The 19,177-nt window shown below is 42.8% G+C and overlaps 2 protein-coding genes across 3 annotated transcripts; both read left to right on the top strand.

Moving 5' to 3' along the window:
• The first annotated feature begins 3,537 nt into the window (after positions 1–3,537).
• Positions 3,538–13,599, top strand: LOC136504681 (cell division cycle 5-like protein). Its single transcript, XM_066499650.1, is given in 5 exon segments — positions 3,538–4,044; positions 7,215–8,333; positions 8,335–8,940; positions 9,835–10,116; positions 12,474–13,599. Coding segments are annotated over 5 exon segments (2,952 nt in total). The 5' UTR covers positions 3,538–3,867; the 3' UTR covers positions 13,242–13,599.
• A 671-nt stretch (positions 13,600–14,270) lies between these two features.
• Positions 14,271–17,291, top strand: LOC136505018 (putative pumilio homolog 8, chloroplastic). 2 transcript variants are annotated; one of them, XM_066500082.1, is made up of 6 exons: positions 14,271–14,562; positions 14,782–15,628; positions 15,747–15,909; positions 16,232–16,395; positions 16,524–16,782; positions 16,897–17,291. In XM_066500082.1, the coding sequence occupies exons 1-6, from the start codon at positions 14,535–14,537 to the stop codon at positions 17,002–17,004; spliced, it is 1,569 nt and encodes a 522-aa protein (XP_066356179.1). In that variant the 5' UTR covers positions 14,271–14,534; the 3' UTR covers positions 17,005–17,291. The 2 variants fall into 2 exon arrangements, with proteins under 2 accessions (XP_066356179.1, XP_066356180.1); XM_066500083.1 differs by having other exon boundaries at positions 14,272–14,544.
• Positions 17,292–19,177: the final 1,886 nt, after the last annotated feature.

The raw sequence follows: 19,177 nt of genomic DNA, 5'->3' as shown, positions 1-19,177 counted from the left end.
ACTTTTAGTCCCTAAACTACTAAACATGGTAATTAAAAGGTGACTAAAGTAGAGTACTTGACATGTAATAAAAATTATGTTGTAGTCATAGGGCCTGATAGAGATTATTGGCCGATTCACAAAAGAACTGACACATAAAAAATATCACTTTCACTAACCGACAAAAAGCACTTAGCGCCAAAAACATCATTTATGCTTTTTTTTTTACACGGACACGGTAAAAACCAAAACTCGAAACAAATGACCGCAGACGCTATTTTTTGTAATGCATGTGCCATAAAGGCTACTAACCAGTAACGTCCAGAGAAGGGAGGAGAGGAGTTGCTTGATATCAAGTTCTCAACAAACGTTCTGAACATGAAGAAGAAGAAGAAGATGTAAATTGCAGATACAAATGACATGCTTCCAACATGTTTAAAAATAAAAATGTTCTAATTCTGAATATAACAATCAATTTAGCATAGCCAAAAATAAATGTCACATACAGGCCCAAAAAAATTTAAAAATCTTGTATATAAGGAATACATCTACTCGAGAACATTTCAGCATTTATCATGACAAGTAACATGAAAAAGGTATATTTAAAACATAAACATCGTTGTTATATATATATATATATATATATATATATATATATATATATATATATATATATATATATATATATATATATATATATATATATATATATATATATATTCTAAAATCAGTGGGTTGCTACTCCCTATATGAGCAAAGTTTTTTTTTTTGAGATGCACATACGGCTTATGAGGGAATTTGAGATAAAATATGTAGTGCAAAAACCTATGTATAGGTGGAAACATATACTCATTTCAAAAATGTAGTGTCGTCGCTTGAAAATTTTTAAGACGATGCACATCCAAAGTGTATCCATGTATGTACTTTGGTGCAAAACTTGAAATTCAAATTGAATCTAGAAAATAATGCAAAAATGAAAAAAAATAGGAACGCATGTACACTAGAAGCCGGAAACCCTAGAAATTTGTGTCAAGGAACATGCAATTGAATTTTATAATTTGTATGAATTTTAATAAATGAGTTTGAATCCAACTTTTACAACAAAACACATATTTTGAAACTACAACAAAACACATATGAATACACTATAGATGTACACCATTTAAAAAAATGCTAATGCTAGGAAGCGGGCATCTGGGCGGCCGGCTGCATAGTTGGTGGGCTGCGCGACGGTAGTCCAAGACCCCCCCACTCCTCCGTTTCTAAATAAAAAATCAGCTCATCCACGTATCCGTTCCTATCCGGTCACTCGATCCTATTCACTCGCCTACCGCCTCCAGTGCTCAGCCGCTAGCCCAGCCATGCGCGGCGCACGACTGTCTCCGTGGCGTAGCGCTCGGGCGTCGACCCTGCCAGGCCACTACTGCTCGCCACCGCCGCCATTCCCTGTGCCGCCACCATCCCTCATTGCGGCAAGCTCGTCCTCGGGCGCACCCAAGGTGCACTAGCCCAGGCCGCAGAGCAGGTGCTCACCCAGGTTGCCGAGCAGGTCCTCGTCCAAAGGCGCACTGACGAGCTCCATGCGCTGTGCGCGTCGTTGAGCTCCGTGATTTGTCCAAGCAGCAAGGTGACATTGTCCACTAAAAACACATGTTGCAAGAGTATGTTTCAAGTGTTTTAGATGTTTCATCTGGATGTTGTAAGCGTTTCACATAGATGTTGCAAAAGTAGATCGAGATGTTGTAATGGTTGTACACGAATATTTGCAAGCTTTTGTTCCTAATATTTCAGTTGTTTTTTCAGACGTATGTTACAAGTGTGTTTATCTTAATGTTGCATGTGTTTTTACACGTGTTTTATCTAGGTGTTGTATATATTTTGCAATAATTTTTTCAAGCGTTTTAGGTGCTTTTTATAAGTGTTTCGAACGTATGTTGTAAGTGTTTCAACTGTTTTTGAACGTACGTTGCAAATGTTTCATTTGGATGTTTCACAAGTAGATCGTGTGTTGGCATCTCCATCCTCACGTTCTGCTGCCTCGTCTCGGTGTCTCCTCTTCTTGATGCTGGTGATGTTCGGATGACGTGGGCCTGTATGGGGATGAGCAGCATGGGTGGGATGAGTCATTCAAGCGGCGCAGAATCCGAGTGGGTGAGGCGTGCGAAACGGAGCAGGCAAAGGGCGTGGGGAACGATGTCCGGCGCGAGACGCAGGCCTCATGTTGGACGTTCCGGCGCTATTCGTTCCATTAAAAAAAACTAAGGGATGGAAATATACCTTTAAAGTAAATGTACAAGTTACCACCTTTGCACTACATATTGAGGTTTTTACCTATGTGTCATTATAAAAGTTGGTAATTACATATAAAACCACTAAAAAAGTTGAATTTTCATAGGTGCCACTGCTCTGAACTCTTTTGGCCTTCATGCCACTTCCGTCAGATTTAGCCCTAACAGTGTCAAATCGTGGGTGCGAAAAGTCAAAAATACCCTTAGGTCTGAATACGTAATTAATTTTTTTGAGCATGTTAATGACCTCCAATGAAAAAACTCAAAACTAGAAAGTTGTAGATCTCGACAATATCTATATTTTTTTGTAAAAAATATCTTTCATTTAATTCTGCACAAAAAAATAATTTGATATGATTAATATGTCTTAGAAAAATCATATTTTTTATACATAATTAAATGTAAATATTTTTTATATAAATATTGTAGATCTCGATGAGACTATAACTTTCTAGTTTTGAGTTTTTCATTTAAGATCGTTAAGATGCTCAATAAAAATTAATTACATATTCAAATCTAAGGGTATTTTTGACTTTTGACGTCCGCAATTTGACACCGTTAGTGCTAAATCTGACAGAAGTGGTGTGTAGGGCAAAATAGTTCAGAGCAGTGGCACCTGTGATAATTCAATTTTTTTAATGACTTATGAATAATTATCAACTTTTATAATGGCACCTAGGTAATGCTAGATAACGAGCCGACTCGGCTTGGCTCGTTCTGGCTCGTTAAGATAACGAGCTAGCTCGGCTCGGCTCGTTATCCTAACGAGACAGAAAGCCAGCTCGGCTCGGCTCGTTAAAAGCTCGAGCTGGCTCGTTAAGCTCGCGAGTCAGGTATAAAAAATACACAAAATATAATATTTGTATTTATCTAAAGTTTGAGAATAATAATAGTATAAAAGAAATACATCTAGACCAGTTACTAGTCAATTTATAGGGTCTAGACCAGTTACCAGTCAATTGTAAAGTACAAGACATGAAGTAATACAAAAACTAATATAAGTTTTGATACTTTTTTTCCTAGAAGCTTGACTCGTTTAGCTCACGAGCGGCTCGCGAGTTGGCTCAAATTGACTCGTTATAGCTAACGAGCTAAAATCTTAACTCGACTCAGCTCGTTACTATAATGTGCCGAACCGAGTCAGCGGAACGAGCTAACGAGCTTAAAGTTTTTCGTCGAACCTTACACATAGGTAAAAGCCTCCCGCATATTCTGTCCAAATTTGACGACGCTTGAGCGTCAGAAGTCACAAGCTTTGCTGTTCACTGTTCAGAGTCACAAGCGTAGCGAACGGACGACTCTCGAACCCGAACTCAGACTCCGTCAATTCGCTCCCTATCTTTGCATACCCGCATTGTGTCTACCCTGTTCCTCTCCTCACCGCGCGCGTACGCCGCCGCCGCTCACCTCACCGAACCCTAAACCCTAGCCACCGTGCCCCCCGAGGTCCGCCGCTCCGGGAGAGACCCTAGGCGTCGCCGGAGGCCCCCGCGGCCGGGGCGCGCGGCGGAGGAACCCGGAAAGCGACTCCCCCTCCCCTCCCCTCACCGGGGGAGGGAGAAACTAGCAGAGGAGTCGAATCAGGTCAGAGGGGGGCAAGATGAGGATCATGATCAAGGGAGGCGTGTGGAAGAACACGGAGGATGAGATCCTCAAGGCGGCCGTGATGAAGTACGGCAAGAACCAGTGGGCGCGCATCTCGTCGCTGCTCGTCCGCAAGTCCGCCAAGCAGTGCAAGGCCCGCTGGTACGAGTGGCTCGACCCCTCCATCAAGAAGGTAACTGATTACTCGCCTGTCTCACGGATCTGTCTCTCCTCTCTCGGTAGACTAGCCTCTCCGCCGGTCGCCGTTCTATTACTGATTTTTGCCGGTGTTTGGAGTGTCATTCTGCTAAAGGATCTAGTGGTACAATTTCCTCTGTGAGATGTGAACTACTCATTTGTGTGAAGTGAGATGCCAATCTAACGATTTTGTGCTATCTGAAACCTTATCTTCTCTACTATATGCACTTATGCAGTGTTCTAAAAATCATTAGCTGGGATTTGTTGGGATTGGCTGGGTTACCCTTCTGACAGCAATTATGTGCGGTAATTAGGTAGCACACTTTCCTTTAAAATGGGTCTAGCAGCCACATTTAGAACACTGTCTTTATGTTTTTCTGAATCCTGCTGCATTGGCAAGGCCGCAATTCACAATGAGAGGGCAACTGTCACTGGATGGTGCCTGGTTCACCCAAATCAGTAGAGATGCGATTATTAAGTATACTGGAGTGGTGTTGTGATGACACAGTTTAGTTGTTTTAAATTAAACTTTTCAGCAGCCCAGCATGTTGTCTGCCGAGAAAGTAGAAAGCACCGAAGTGAATAAGTGATTTCCTTTCCTCTGAAATCTTGCATGCTTAATACTTGACTTAGTTCTTCGCAATTTAGTGTCATGATGATCCAAAGTAGCCAGTGGACTCTTCCTTTTATCTTGCTTTTCCCATATGGCTGACCAGGTCCCTCCCAGCCATTGTAACAATGATTCCTGCATGCTAAAAGAAAAAAGAGATGATTTTTGTATGCATTTATGCAATGGAACAACAACATGATTTATGTTCTATGAACCTTGATTAGTATGCTGGTTATGGATTGTGACAATCTCTATGATTGGATGACTAAGTGTTATCCTTTCGCAAGCATCTGAACTGGCGAACTTTAGAATAAGATAAAAGAACATCTGCTTTCATCTTGAACATCTTGAGCTTCAAGTTGGCGGTAATACAAAACATTGGCACCCTTACTTTAGTAGGTTATTGATTCTAATGCCTTTTGGAGCCAGATAGCAAATTGTGATCTTTTGGTTTTGTCTTGGTAAGCATCCATGTTTACATGCTGTGGATTCAGCATCAGCTTATAACATCTATTATTTCTACCAGCTAGACAACATACATTTCAACATAGATATTAACTAAATGAAAAGTTTTAGTCAATTAGTCTAGTGGCCACTATATGTAACTGGACTAAGCACCTGGATCATTTTTTTTCTTGCCAAAAGAGAAATTTTGCACTGTTTTATGTAAAATTTGATATTTTGGTTGTGAGAAATGTCTATAGCAGATGTAAACTACTAAAAGAAGGTTTGGTCCACTGGGTAGATACTTTATTTTATCTGAAATTATGCTGAAGGACTAGCTTCTTTGAATTGGATTTCGTTATTCAAAGTGGTCCACTGTGTTGCGATCAGTGGCATACCACTTCTACAGTTAGGTTCTCAGTGACCAAATAGCTTTATCAGCAGCAGTGGTTCCATGCTGACTACCTATTGTAATCTGTCTAAAATTTGTCATACTGTGAAAATGCACCTATATAGTTTATTAAGTTTGAATTAATAAGCTAAATGGGCTGATTCAATGCTTAATTGGTAAAGTGAGTTCTAATTTACTTTCTCTAATCTTAATGTATTTAATTGCAAGAACAGGGTGAAATATGAATATTAATTAATGGACCATTGACATACTGTAGTTAATAAAGAGTCTACTTATCTTGTTTTGGAACTGGTTAGCTTCTGGAAATTTTTAGTGTTCATATATTTCTAGTTGTTGCTGTGCAAATGATTGGTTATTACTGGCTGCTGGCTTGCAGCTATTTTGCAAATGTCAGTTTTTAATTGACAAGTGTTCCTTGGTAACATAGAGCTATTAAACCTTTTCATGCTTTAATATTTATAAGATGAATGTCTGTAAGTTTATCAGTCAATATTTTTTTCTGGTATATGAAATCAATACAACCTATGTTAGCATTTTCATAATCATTAGCGGAAGCCAGAAGCTTTTAGGAGCCCGGGCAATTCTTATTATGCAAAAATATTTAGCTAGAAAATTATAGGGTTGAAGGGCGGGCCTAGTGCAAGCGGTAGAGTCTTACCGCCTGTGATCGGAAGGTCCCGGGTTCGAGTCGCGGTCTCCTCGCATTGCACAGGCGAGGGTAAGGCTTGCCACTGACACCCTTCCCCAGACCCCTGCACAGAGCGGGAGCTCTCTGCACTGGGTACGCCCTTTTTAGAAAATTACAGGGTTCTACTTTGATATAATTTGTTTTCTTTTGAACGTCGGCGACGAGCCCAGCCGGCCACCTGGGGTGGCCGGGCGGTGGCTCTGCCACTGTTCATCATTGTATTGATAATTTGATATAACTTGGAATACTACTAGCAACTATGCTTCATATTTATAAGCAGTGCATTAATGACGTTTATAAGAAGTACTGTCTCTATATTTTTATCTCTTCCTGTGACTATTCATGTTTTGCTGCTAAAAATAGAAGACAAAGCCTTTCAGTTTTCTCTTAGGATATTCTGTTATGTGTCCAGAAGATTGCTATATTTGATGCAGCTTTTGTTTTCTTGCTGTGTTGAGTGTTAATACTTAATACCTTTTCCATGTAACATGCTTTTACACTGTTTAGCATCTTTTTTAATAAAGAAAACACATATTTGGGTCCACATGTGAAAGAACTTCATGAATGTTGAAGACTGCTATAGAGTTGAAACCATTCCAATATTTGAATTCTGCAGACCAGGACCTATATCATTACCAAGATAAACGCCTTTTCTTCATTTATTGAAATGTGGACCCATGTTGCTAAAAGTATAATACACCCATTAATGTCTTTTTCTTAATAATAGGCTCTAAATCTAAATGAATGCGTGGTACACTAGTATTTGTAATTTGTAAATACGGTGTTGGATTACAGTAATCTAATTTTTAACTTTACTGAAGTTCTTGGAGTTCACATTGTCTGCAATCGTATTGAAGTGAATGATTTCAATAACCCATAACCTTCAGAATAGTTCTTTCATTGGTCATGTGCTGTATTATGGCATAGGTCTGTCTTGTTTACTGATGTCTGTCATGAAGATGATTCTTTTATCATTCGCTCACTGTGCTAACTCATCTATGTTAATTTCAGACTGAGTGGACAAGGGAAGAGGATGAGAAGCTACTTCATCTTGCTAAACTCATGCCTACTCAGTGGAGGACAATTGCACCTATTGTAGGTCGAACACCATCTCAGTGTCTTGAACGTTATGAAAAATTGCTTGATGCTGCATGTGCAAAGGATGAAAACTATGAGGCCAATGATGACCCTAGGAAGCTGCGGCCTGGTGAGATTGACCCAAACCCTGAGTCAAAGCCTGCACGTCCTGATCCTGTTGATATGGATGAAGATGAAAAAGAAATGCTTTCTGAGGCTAGGGCTCGTTTAGCTAACACTAGGGGTAAAAAGGCAAAACGGAAGGCAAGAGAGAAACAACTTGAAGAGGCAAGACGGCTTGCATCACTACAGAAAAGGAGAGAATTGAAGGCGGCTGGTATTGATACACGCCACAGAAAAAGAAAGAGAAAGGGAATTGACTACAATGCTGAGATCCCATTTGAAAAGAGACCACCTCCAGGTTTTTATGACACTGTTGGTGAAGACAGGCCACTTGAACATGTACAGTTTCCAACAACCATTGAGGAGCTAGAAGGGAAGAGAAGAGCAGATATAGAGGCACAGTTAAGAAAACAAGATATCGCCAGGAACAAGATCCTGCAGCGACAGGATGCCCCTGCTGCTATAATGCAAGCGAATAAACTAAATGACCCAGAAGCTGTCACAAAGAGGTCAAAGCTAATGCTGCCGCCTCCCCAAATTTCTGACCATGAGTTAGAGGAGATAGCAAAGATGGGCAATGCTGGTGATCCTGCTTTAGCTGATGAGCTTGGTGAAGGAAGTACTGCCACAAGAACTTTGCTTGCCAGCTATTCTCAGACTCCAAGGCTTGGTATGACACCATTGCGAACTCCGCAACGAACTCCAGCTGGGAAGGGTGATGCAATTATGATGGAGGCAGAAAATCTTGCACGTCTTAGAGAATCACAAACACCTCTATTAGGAGGTGACAACCCAGAGCTTCATCCATCAGATTTCTCTGGTGTTACACCACGTAAGAAGGAGATACAGACACCGAATCCAATGGCAACACCTTTGGCAAGCCCTGGACCTGGTATTACTCCAAGGATTGGTATGACACCATCTAGAGAGGGGACACAGCTTTGGTTTAACACCAAGAGGAACTCCTTTTCGTGATGAACTGCGCATAAATGAAGAGGTGGAAATGCAGGACAGCACTAAACTTGAGCTTCGTAGGCAAGCTGAACTGAAAAAAAGCCTGCGATCTGGTTTTGCTTCTATTCCACAGCCAAGGAATGAGTACCAGATAGTCATGCCACCTATTACAGAGGATGAGACAGAAGAAGCTGAAGAGAAAATTGAAGAGGACATGTCAGACAGACTGGCACGAGAAAGGGCTGAGGAACAGGCTAGGCAGGACGCATTGCTCAGAAAGAGATCCAAAGTGTTGCAGAGGAGTCTGCCTAGGCCACCTGCTGCTTCAGTAGAAATTATCCGGCAATCTCTTATTAGAATTGGAGAAAGCAGAAGCAGAAGCACCTTTGTGCCTCCTACATCACTTGAACAAGCTGATGAACTAATAAATGAGGAGCTCCTTAGGCTTCTTGAGCATGATAATGCAAAATATCCTCTTGATGAAAAAACTCAAAAAGAGAAAAAGAAAGGGAGCAAGCGTCAGCAAAATGGGGGAGCTCTTGTCCCTGAAATTGATGATTTTGATGAAGATGAACTAAAAGAGGTGCTATTCTTTTTCTCTGCCCTCCTATATTGGCATTTGACTATTCATGATGAACTCTTATCTCCTCTTTCCTTATAATTTTGCCATTATTTTTTAGACCCACAACATGTACAGTTTCACGGTGCTATCATATTAGGTGGACAAACAGTAACTTGAGAACCTATGTACATGTATCTCATTGACACCATAATGTTCGTTATTTGCATTACTTAATTACCAATCACATTGAGTTACTTGAACCGAGGTCAAGTAGCATGCACAATGAATTATGAAAACATGCTTTTCAAGTTCTCATTTTGATTTAATAGCAAATGCATAGATTTATGTGAGTAATATCCTGTAAGGCAGAGGACGTACTTAACATAAATTATAAGAAATTTCAGGTACACAAAATTTTAGCATATTCTTTAAGAGTTAAGATAAATTATAAGAAATTTCAGGTACACAATATTTGAGCATATTCTTTAAGAGTTACGACATTTATTTTACAATTAGAATCTTCTCTTCGAGTGCAGATGATTAGAATTGTCATATGCAAGTGATGTGTGAATTAGAGCTGTCATTTTTATGGCATTCAACTTTGGACACTAGAGTACTCTATATGCGCTGCAATATTGTCAGCTATAGCTTGAGCTTTGCATTCTAGTTTTCATGAAATTGATACAACATACATACATGTATTTGTGTTGAAATTCATGCCAATAACACTAAATTGGACATTTCAATGGATAAAAGAATACAGAGATCGCAATACTTAATCTACAAGCATGGTAGTTATCAAACCATTTATAGTGCATAAGTTTGTATGCTCCTTCATTTTGATTGTTCTTTTATTCTATGGGATGATGGAATAAGTTGTTTAAATGGGCTTAGTTTTATTTTTTAAATTGACAGGCTAGTTCTATGGTTGAAGAGGAGATTCAATATCTTCGAGTGGCCATGGGTCATGAAAATGAATCTTTTGAGGACTTTGTGAAAGCACATGATGCATGCCAAGAGGACCTTATGTTTTTTCCTACCAACAATAGCTATGGTTTAGCTAGTGTTGCTGGAAATGCTGATAAGATTTCTTCTTTGCAAAATGAGTTTGAAACTGTGAAGAAGCGAATGGATGATGAAGCTAAGAAGGCTTCTCGGCTTGAGCAGAAGATTAAGCTTCTGACACAAGGATATCAGGTAAACTTGGCATGTACATCTGCAATCAAGATCATCTATATTTAAGTAATATGTCATATAGCATGGCTTCTTTTGAGTTCTCTTTATTTGGTTTACTGGAAATTTTTAAGTGTGCTTTGTGTGCCGTACCATCCCAGACTGTGGAGCATATTTTAAGCAAGTGGTGCCACAAAATATTCAAATGATAACGAGTCTCAGACCATCAATATGTACAGCTTATAGAAAGCTCAATACGACAGTACACAATACACTGAAATTTGCCATTTCTAGCAACTGTGTTGGATCCCTAATATTCGCTATTGCTTCCATAGACCCTAGGACATCACTTAAAACAATGAAATGACTGGATGCGGGCAGAGTGTAGTGCTTTGTTGCCCACTGGATTGGCGCCGTAGATAAGTGATACATGGCAGCTGTTGTGGGGGAGGACATGTGATAGACCTGTATTCTAGTAGTACATAAATACACAAACTTCTACAGAGATAGGCTCCAATAGGCAACAGTAGGTTTGTGCCACCATGATGCCTTCCAAACAGTGCGAAAATAATCTTTTGCCTTAGACGTACCATAGCTAGAACATCGCAAATGATGTAGTGCAAGTTAGAATCAAGAGATATTAAATTTTAACCCCTGTTCACATCATAAGCATTTATCTCTTTAAAAAAACCACTCAATCAGTCAAATCCACTATTGTTGGACATTAGCCATTTACCAAGGCAACATCAGGTGGCATTGCTGAAAGCACACTTTGTCCTTATACTGAAACAAAGAACAATGCTTGCCTTCAAATACTGAACTAAGAACTTAGAAGCCTTAGATTTCTAGGATCAACAGATATAACTGCAGGTACATAGTCGTCGAACCCAACATAACATTTGGTGACTGTTTCTTACGAGTACGAATAGTGCATAATTCATAACACATATCAGCAGCTGCAGTAAATGAATAATCAAAATTTTTATGGTCAATGTATTTTTTTAGCTAGGTAGAGAAGGTGAGATGCAACCAGTTAATGCTTCCACCACCAGTAAACACGAATCATTTAAAATACATATACCAGAATCAACCATCACAATGGATTTCTTTGGCACTTCCTCACATCAGCTTCCCCATACATGCTTCGGCGGATGTTTTCCACCTTCAACGGCCTCTTGAGCACAAGAATCTTCATATGGCTTTCCTTGAGCCTTCTCAGGCGACAAACGGACCTCTGCCACGCTCCTGTCTGAATCGGCCTAGTCAACTCCTGATGTGGAGAAAGGGAAGGGAAATTGGGAAGGAGTGTGAGAGAGATGGACAAGGTAAAAGGAAGCAAGATCAGTGGGCTCACCAAATCTTGCTTCTACCGCTGTGCTCGAGAAACCCAGCCCCGCTCGCCACCACCTGCGGAGAGCACGTATGGAGGCCAGATGCCCAGATCCAACAGCACAGACACCAGACTTGCCAGTGGCAGTCTCTCGGTGAACCAAGATCTCGGTGGCATGATGAAGAGCGCTGCCCCACTTCAAGTTGCTCGTGCTACTGGTCACTTGCATAGTTGCGGTGCTCAAAGGGCTTGCGTCTTCAGCAAGCGGTGACATAGCTGCAGCGTACTGCACTGGTGACGGTATCAGGGCTGCAGCGGCGCGGCTGTGTGAGCGGATGGCTGAGCCTCCCCTGAGCTTCGCGCGACCTGCGAACCGTAGATCTGGAATGACGCCCGCGCTCGAGCGAAGGCAGCACCGGGAGACGCGTGAAGCAAGGGGCGGCGGCGGGGAGAACCGGAGAAGAGAAGGATTGCTGGATTGGAGAGATGAACAGCAAATGTGGGGAGCGAGGGTTGCCTAGGGGGTCCTCTACAAAATGGCCAGCAGGGATTTTATGCAAAATTAATGGAGATCATGAATTTTCTCTTCTTCATGTAGAAATAAAATTTAGTTCAAGGGGTTAACTGAAAAACATATGAACATGTACACTATGGGTTGGCTGGATAGGACCGTCGGTTGAATTAATAAAATATGGAGGGCTTTTGTGCAAAACAGCTGAAGCCATGCGTCTGTACGCGAAGCCCGTGAAACGCTCTCGTGGAGGCAAACCAGAGTAGGTTTTAAGGAACCTGATGTATTCTTCTCTTTCATCTGCCCCATTTTTTTGAATTGTAATCAAATACTGGACCCTGTTGAAGCCAGCCTGAATAATTGAATATGATAGATACTGGACTGCTACAAACTAGTATTATTAGGTCTTGCTTTTTGCCTGACTAAATTTACTCCCTTATTCATTGAAACAAAATTGTTGACCATACAGATTACATCTTGTCTCACTGCATATCCTATTCCAGTGCATGTTTCGCTAACATGCTGTTTGCTTTTTATTAGGTACGGGCTGGAAAACTGTGGTCACAGGTCCAAGATACATTCAAGCAGATGGACACTGCTGCAACAGAACTCGAATGCTTCCAAGAACTGCAGAAACAGGAACATCTTGCTGCTTCGTATCGAATCCTAAATCTTACTGAAGAAGTGAATAAACAGAAAGCACTAGAAAGGACCCTCCAGAACCGCTATGGTGAGCTGGTTTCTGGTTTCCAGAGGATCCAAGAACAGGTCGAGGAGCACAAGAAGCAACTCAAGGTACAGGAGGCAATAGAAGCCGAAAATCGTGCTCAGGAAGAGGAAGTTGCGGCACCGAATCATGCTGCTGAGGAAGAGGATGAAAGTAAGCCTCTCAGCTCTGAAGAGAAGTCACAGCAGACAAATAGAGCTACTGATGACGAGGCTGCAGGAAGCAAGGGAACCACCGAGAATCAGATGGATGTGGACAGCGGGAATGTAGACGGTGGATTCGTAGGGCCTCCTATCCCACCAGCACCAGACACTGAAGGGGATAATGATGAAGTATCAGTTCAAGAGAACACTTCTAACACCCAGAGTAGTGAGTGTGCCTCCACGAATGATGGGGCTGACAAGATCGATCAAGCCAAGTTAGGTCAGGATAAAGCAGATGACATTATGGCTGCTGATGCTGGCCCTCAGGAAGAGGGCAAGGATGAACTTGCACCTGTTGGCGCCAGCATAAGTGAAGAAAACACCACTGTATCTTTGGATCAAGCTGTCTCAAAGGAGGATGAAGGGCAGGGCTCCTGAATGAAATATTGTTTGAATACTAATTGACTATACCTCCAGCAGCAGCAGCAGCAGCAGTCTACTTAACAGTGTCAAATTCATATAGTATGCCTCTCGAAAAGGGGACACCAAATTTGTTTTCTTTAGCCGCTTGATGCACCCCCCTTATTCTCCAACGTGTTTTCAGTCCTAGCTCAAGCTGTGTTTCCTTTGGAGATTCGAATTTTATCTTGATGTTGATTTTCAATTCTGGCTGTTACAAACCTGCTATGTTAAATTTTCTGTCAACATTTCCACCTCGACGAGAGAAGAAAAACATGCAAATATCTAAAGTAACATTGCACGTGTCATGAGGCCATCCTTACAAGATCTGATTTCAACTGATAACTTGATGTGATGCTCACGACCACACTGCCTAGTGTACACAACTTGTGTACGAAAAAGTGCAGGAGGCCTGGTCCATGCCCAAGCATGAGGTTCAGGCATACTAGCGTCCGGATAAGGTCAGGTTCTTGGTCGCGTCGCGTCCAAATGCCTGCCCATCCTTTGGACCCAACCTGCATCCCAAGCACAACAAATATCACCTCGAAACCTGAGTAGGCAGGCACCCGGCCAAGAAATATCCTATACAAGAGATATTTTTAGCTGCTGCAAAAGGTGCAGACATGTGTCGCTGACAGCAGGGCCAAAAGCGCACCGGGTGGATCCAAGTCATGTCTTCTTCTCAAAGTATCAGCAGGGCACATTTGGGCAACACTGGACCACAGGAATGGTCAGTGTGAAGGAGTGGGCCACATCGTTGTGCAACCGTTACCCTCAAAATAGATTGGTCTGAATGGGTAAACTGGCAGATAGATATTCAGTGTCTTAGGTCTTTACAATATATGTATGTATGTATGTATGTATAAAAGGAGTGGCCTCCTTGACAGGTTTAATTTTTGAGAGTGAACATATATCAGGGCACACTAGCTTCGGTTACAAATCCCCTGTTTTGCTTGAGACTGATTTTGTTCAGTTCAAACGCATGGTGGTCCTATCTTCATCTGAATATCTCAGAAGATGGACAAATATATCATGGAAAGGACTTGAGAACTATAAAAGGGATCCGATTATAAACACGACACACACTGACATTTTTCTCAAGTATATTTCACACATATTTTTCTTTCACGGAAAGCTCAACCGGAACATGGTTTTCTCCTATTACGTTAGGATGGTTAAATTGTAAATTTTAGCATCCGAAACAAGCAAAAATAAGCGAGGAAGCTAAGGTGAAAAAAAAAGTCAGGGCAGAGCAATGCCCAAATAAAGAAAATGAGACTCGGTAAGAAGACCCTGAACAGTAGGCACTCTCCTCACCTCAGTCACTACTTTCCCGCGCTATCCATATATAAACCCCTCCTTCCTCCTCTGCATGCCTCAACAACCCGTCTCCAAGAAACCACCTCCCCTCGCTCCAATCCCAATCCAAATCCAACGAATAGAACCCAATCCGATCAGTCCCCACGCAATTTCATTCCCATCTGAGTTTTATCTCTCTCTTTTTTTTCCGATAATAAAGATCCGACCGGAGTCCGGCAGCTAATTCACCCGGCGGAATTGGAGATGAAGGTCGACAGGGAAATGGAGATTCTGCTCAACGAGATCCCCCTCCTCCACCACGGTGGCCTCCTCGGCGGCAGCGAGGCCGCCGACGCGGACGACGACGCCGACCTCTCTTTCCTCATCCACGAACTCGCCGCGATGGGCGTCGTCGACGGCGATGACGAGCCGCCGCCGCCGGGCGCTGCCAACGGCGGCTTCGGCTTCGGCTTCTCCGGCATGATTTACCCCAAGAAAGGCGGCGAGAATCTGGTCGCCCTGCACCCGTTCTCCATGGCCAGCCACTGCGCGCACATGCCCTCTCTGTTTGATCCCGTCACCTTCGACGCCGCCGCTGCCGCTGCCATCGACGGCTGGGACATCCAGTGCTCCCCGCCTCCTTCTGTTTCTGTGCCGCCGCCGCCCGCCACGCCGAGGGCCCGGTGCAAGAACGTGAGGAGGACGAACGGCGGCTACGGCGCGGTGACGACGACGAGCCCCAAGAAGTGCGGAGCCGCGGCGGCGGCGGCCAACAACAAGTCGCACAGCGAGAGCCTGGCCGGCCTGCGCGGGGTCATGTCCCACATCGCGCGCGACCAGCACGGGTGCCGGCTGCTGCAGCAGAGGCTCGACGACGGCAAGCGCGAGGTCGACCATATCTTCGCCGGCGTGTCGCGTCACGCCGCGCAGCTGATGGTGGACCCGTTCGGGAACTACCTCATGCAGAAGCTGCTCGCCGTCTGCGACGCCGGGCAGAGGATGGCGCTCGTGCTCACCCTCACCGCTGACGCCTTCGTACTCGTCAGGATATCCCTCAACGTCCATGGGTATAACTTTCAATTCACTCCCTGATTTTTTTATTGTTAATAATGTACTCTTTTTTTTTTTTTTTTTTTGCTCTTGTTGATCTGTGGTTTTGGTTGAATCCGGCGATGGGCGTTTTAGGACACGGGCAGTGCAGAAGCTGATTGAGAGCCTCAGGACAAGGGAAGAGATTAGTCTTGTCATCGATGCTCTGTGTCCCGGGTTCTTGGAGCTCATCAAGGATCCCAATGGCAATCATGTCGTGCAAAAGTGTTTGCAGTCGTTTGAAGCCGACGATAACAAGGTATGTATGTGTGTGCATCTGGAATTTCTTATGCCGCCATTTGCTCTGAAGTTTAGAGATACTTTCTGTTCCAGTGGTTACATCTTCTGTAGATGAGTTCTTTGTTACAAGATTTAGACGAAACATTTCGATTCAGAAAAGCGATGATGGGTAATGAAGGCAGATATAAGTAATTCTGTAACTGTATTATGCCATTGACAGACATTCTTTTGATACTGATTGATGACAGATTTGTCTTGGACCGCTTTCACATGTCTGAATTTTGTGGCTTCACTTTTTGTTTATTAAGATCAGATATTAACTGACAAATTACAATCTTCAGGCGATCTTTGATGCTGCTGCACTCCACTGTCTCGATATTGGGATGCAGTGCCACGGTTGCTGTGTCCTACAGCGGTGCATTGCACGATCGCGTGGTGAGCACAGGGACAAGCTGGTTGCTGCCATTGCTTGCAATGGATTTAAACTTGCCCAAGATGCATATGGGTAATAGTCTGTCCAAAAGTCTTCAAGATCCGTCATTGCATTTTCATACTTGCATCTCTGGACCCAACTTGCAACGTTTCTATGTACTTTTATCAGTTTTATTTAAGCCTTGTGCGCTATGGTTGCAGGAACTATGTTGTCCAGTATGTAATAGACTTGAAGAATCCAAATGCAAATTCAAGTCTTGCACAACAGTTTGAAGGCAAGTATATCCATCTGTCCATGCAGAAGTTCAGTAGCAATGTGGTTGAGAGATGCCTGAAAGTCTTCAAGGAGGTTGACAAGGCCAAGATCATACTAGAAATCCTCGCCACGCCACACTTGGAGCAATTGCTTCAGCACCCCTATGCAAACTATGTCATCTACTCTGCTCTCCAGAATTCCAAGGTAAACCTGATGAAAAGGATCTCATCCTTAGAATTTTTATAGTAACTAGTAATTTGTTGAAATTTATTACTGTGATTCCTTCGAGGAAATTTATTACTGTGATGGGAATTTCAGGGTTCACTTCATTCTGCACTGACAAATGCAATCCGACCTCATGTGGAACTACTTAGGACCAGTCCATACTGCAAGAGGATATACTCTCGAGCTTTGCTGAAGAAATGATGAATTGATGACAGGTTTTCAGCTTGTAACAAGAACGATTGCTCTCTTGTGCTATTTTTTTTTTCAGTTTCAAAAGGCATAAAGATGATCACCAAATAGATCTGTATAAATTAGTATTCTTTGGTTATGTACTTCTACCTGTACCTGTAATTGATGCACGGCGCCTGGTGCTGCATAATCATCTGGGACGGAATAAGTTCAATCGAAAGTATTCTACAAACTATTTCATATATATGTAATGTTTTGCGTTGTTGATGCATGCAAAGATATTGCTGTTGTTACCTATTGATGCAGTTCATCATTAATTCCATTGCAACTGGGGATGGAAATGAGAAAATGACACCCAACAAGACAGAAATTGTGTTGCAACTTGGTGTCATCCCATTTTGGGCAAGAACAAAAAGAACTACACGAAGGGCATGACAATAACTTCGTTGTCTGAAATAACAACAGAAGCACTTAACTTTTCTTAAGATTCGTAACATCCAATTATTTATAGCAGTAAAGCAACCTACAAGAAATCACTCAGATTTTATCGATGCCTCAATCATTTAAAATTGTTGCAAAGGAACTGTTGCTAGAACAATAGCAAACGGAGTAGGAACAGGAATGAAAAAAAAAGGACGTACCCAGTGCAGAGAGCTCCCGCTCTGTGCGGGATCTGGGGAAGGGTGTCAGTGGCAAGCCTTACCCTCGCCTGTGCAATGCGAGGAGACCGCGACTCGAATCCGGGACCTTCCGGTCACAGACGGTAAGACTCTACCGCTCGCACCAGACCCGCCCTTCTAATAGGAACAGGAATGAAACGAAGTGAATTTACTGAATACCAGATTTAACAAGTCACAAAAAGGAGACTAGCACATAGGAAATAAAATATTCATTTTTTAGGAAACAGGAAATAAAATATTCATATTAACCCAATAACGAAAAATAAGGGGAGAAAGTATACGTCCGGCACTGGAGAAGGAAGTATTTTTTTATGTACTGCTCATCCTGCATTGATTTGTTCTAGTATGTCATTGAATTATAGTAAAATACTACGATTTGTTCCAATGCGGCGAGCAGAAGCTAGCGCAACCAAGTGATTTCAGAGACGGCACTGGCCACAGTGCGATACTCGACTTCAAAACTGGAGCGGGACACTGTTGCCTGGCGCTTGGAGCACCGGGAGATGAGGTTGTCGCCAAGGAACATTGCATAGCTTGATGTGGACTTGCGTGTATTTGGATAACCTGCCCAATCAGCATCAGAGTAGACCACCACCTTGGACAGAGAGGAGGGACGAAGAACCAGTCTCAAGTTGAGGGTGCCTCTGATGTACTGAAGGATGTGCTTTAGAGCAGCTAGATGAGGTTCCCACAGATCGTGCATGTGGAGGCAAACCTGCTAAACAACATAGGAGATATCTAGCCGAGTGAAGGTCAGGTACTGTAAGCCACCGGTCAGGTTGCGGAAGTCACCGGGATCCTGAGTAGGAGTGCCGGCATCAGCGGACGCCTTCAGCTTAGTGTCCACCAGACTGCTACAAGGCTTGCAGACAGCAACAGTCCACCCTCACTGTTGTCAGAAATGTTGAACCTGTCCATAGCATGCGCTTGATCAAGGCGAGAAGCTCGACATTACCAATGGTTTTTTGATAATCATGATTCAAACAACTCTTTTTATTTGGGAGTTGGGACACTAACAATTTTTTGGATACAACTAAAATAATTATTTACCAACTGATGATAAAAATACCTAACACAAGTCATATTGTTGAAGCATATATTTTCTTCTTGTGTTTCCTTTGAGGGAAAAAAAACTGTGGCCTACAGAAGCTTGTGTAGCAACCATACCTATGTAACACATGTGAATTATGTCACTGTGATGCCGCTGTTGCTGGTATGGCAAAACTCAGACGCAAGAATATAAGTTAGAACCATCCTGGTCCTGGAGCAGAGCTCAAGGAACTTGATCCTCACAAGGGGCTTGGTGAGCAGGTCCGCAAGCTGATCCTTGGTGTTGATGTAGCTCGCCTTGATGCTCCCTTCCTCCAAACAGCCTCGGATGAAGTGGTACCTCACCCGGATGTGCTTGCTGCATTCATGGAAGACGGGGTTCTTTGCCAGGGCCAGAGCGGACTTGCTGTCCACCCTGAGCTCCACCGCTCTAGTGTCTCTGCCGAGGAGATCAC

This window comes from Miscanthus floridulus, chromosome 14 (assembly GCF_019320115.1).
Source record: "Miscanthus floridulus cultivar M001 chromosome 14, ASM1932011v1, whole genome shotgun sequence".
Lineage (NCBI taxonomy): Eukaryota > Viridiplantae > Streptophyta > Magnoliopsida > Poales > Poaceae > Miscanthus > Miscanthus floridulus.
This window is presented reverse-complemented; position numbering and strand designations above follow the sequence as displayed.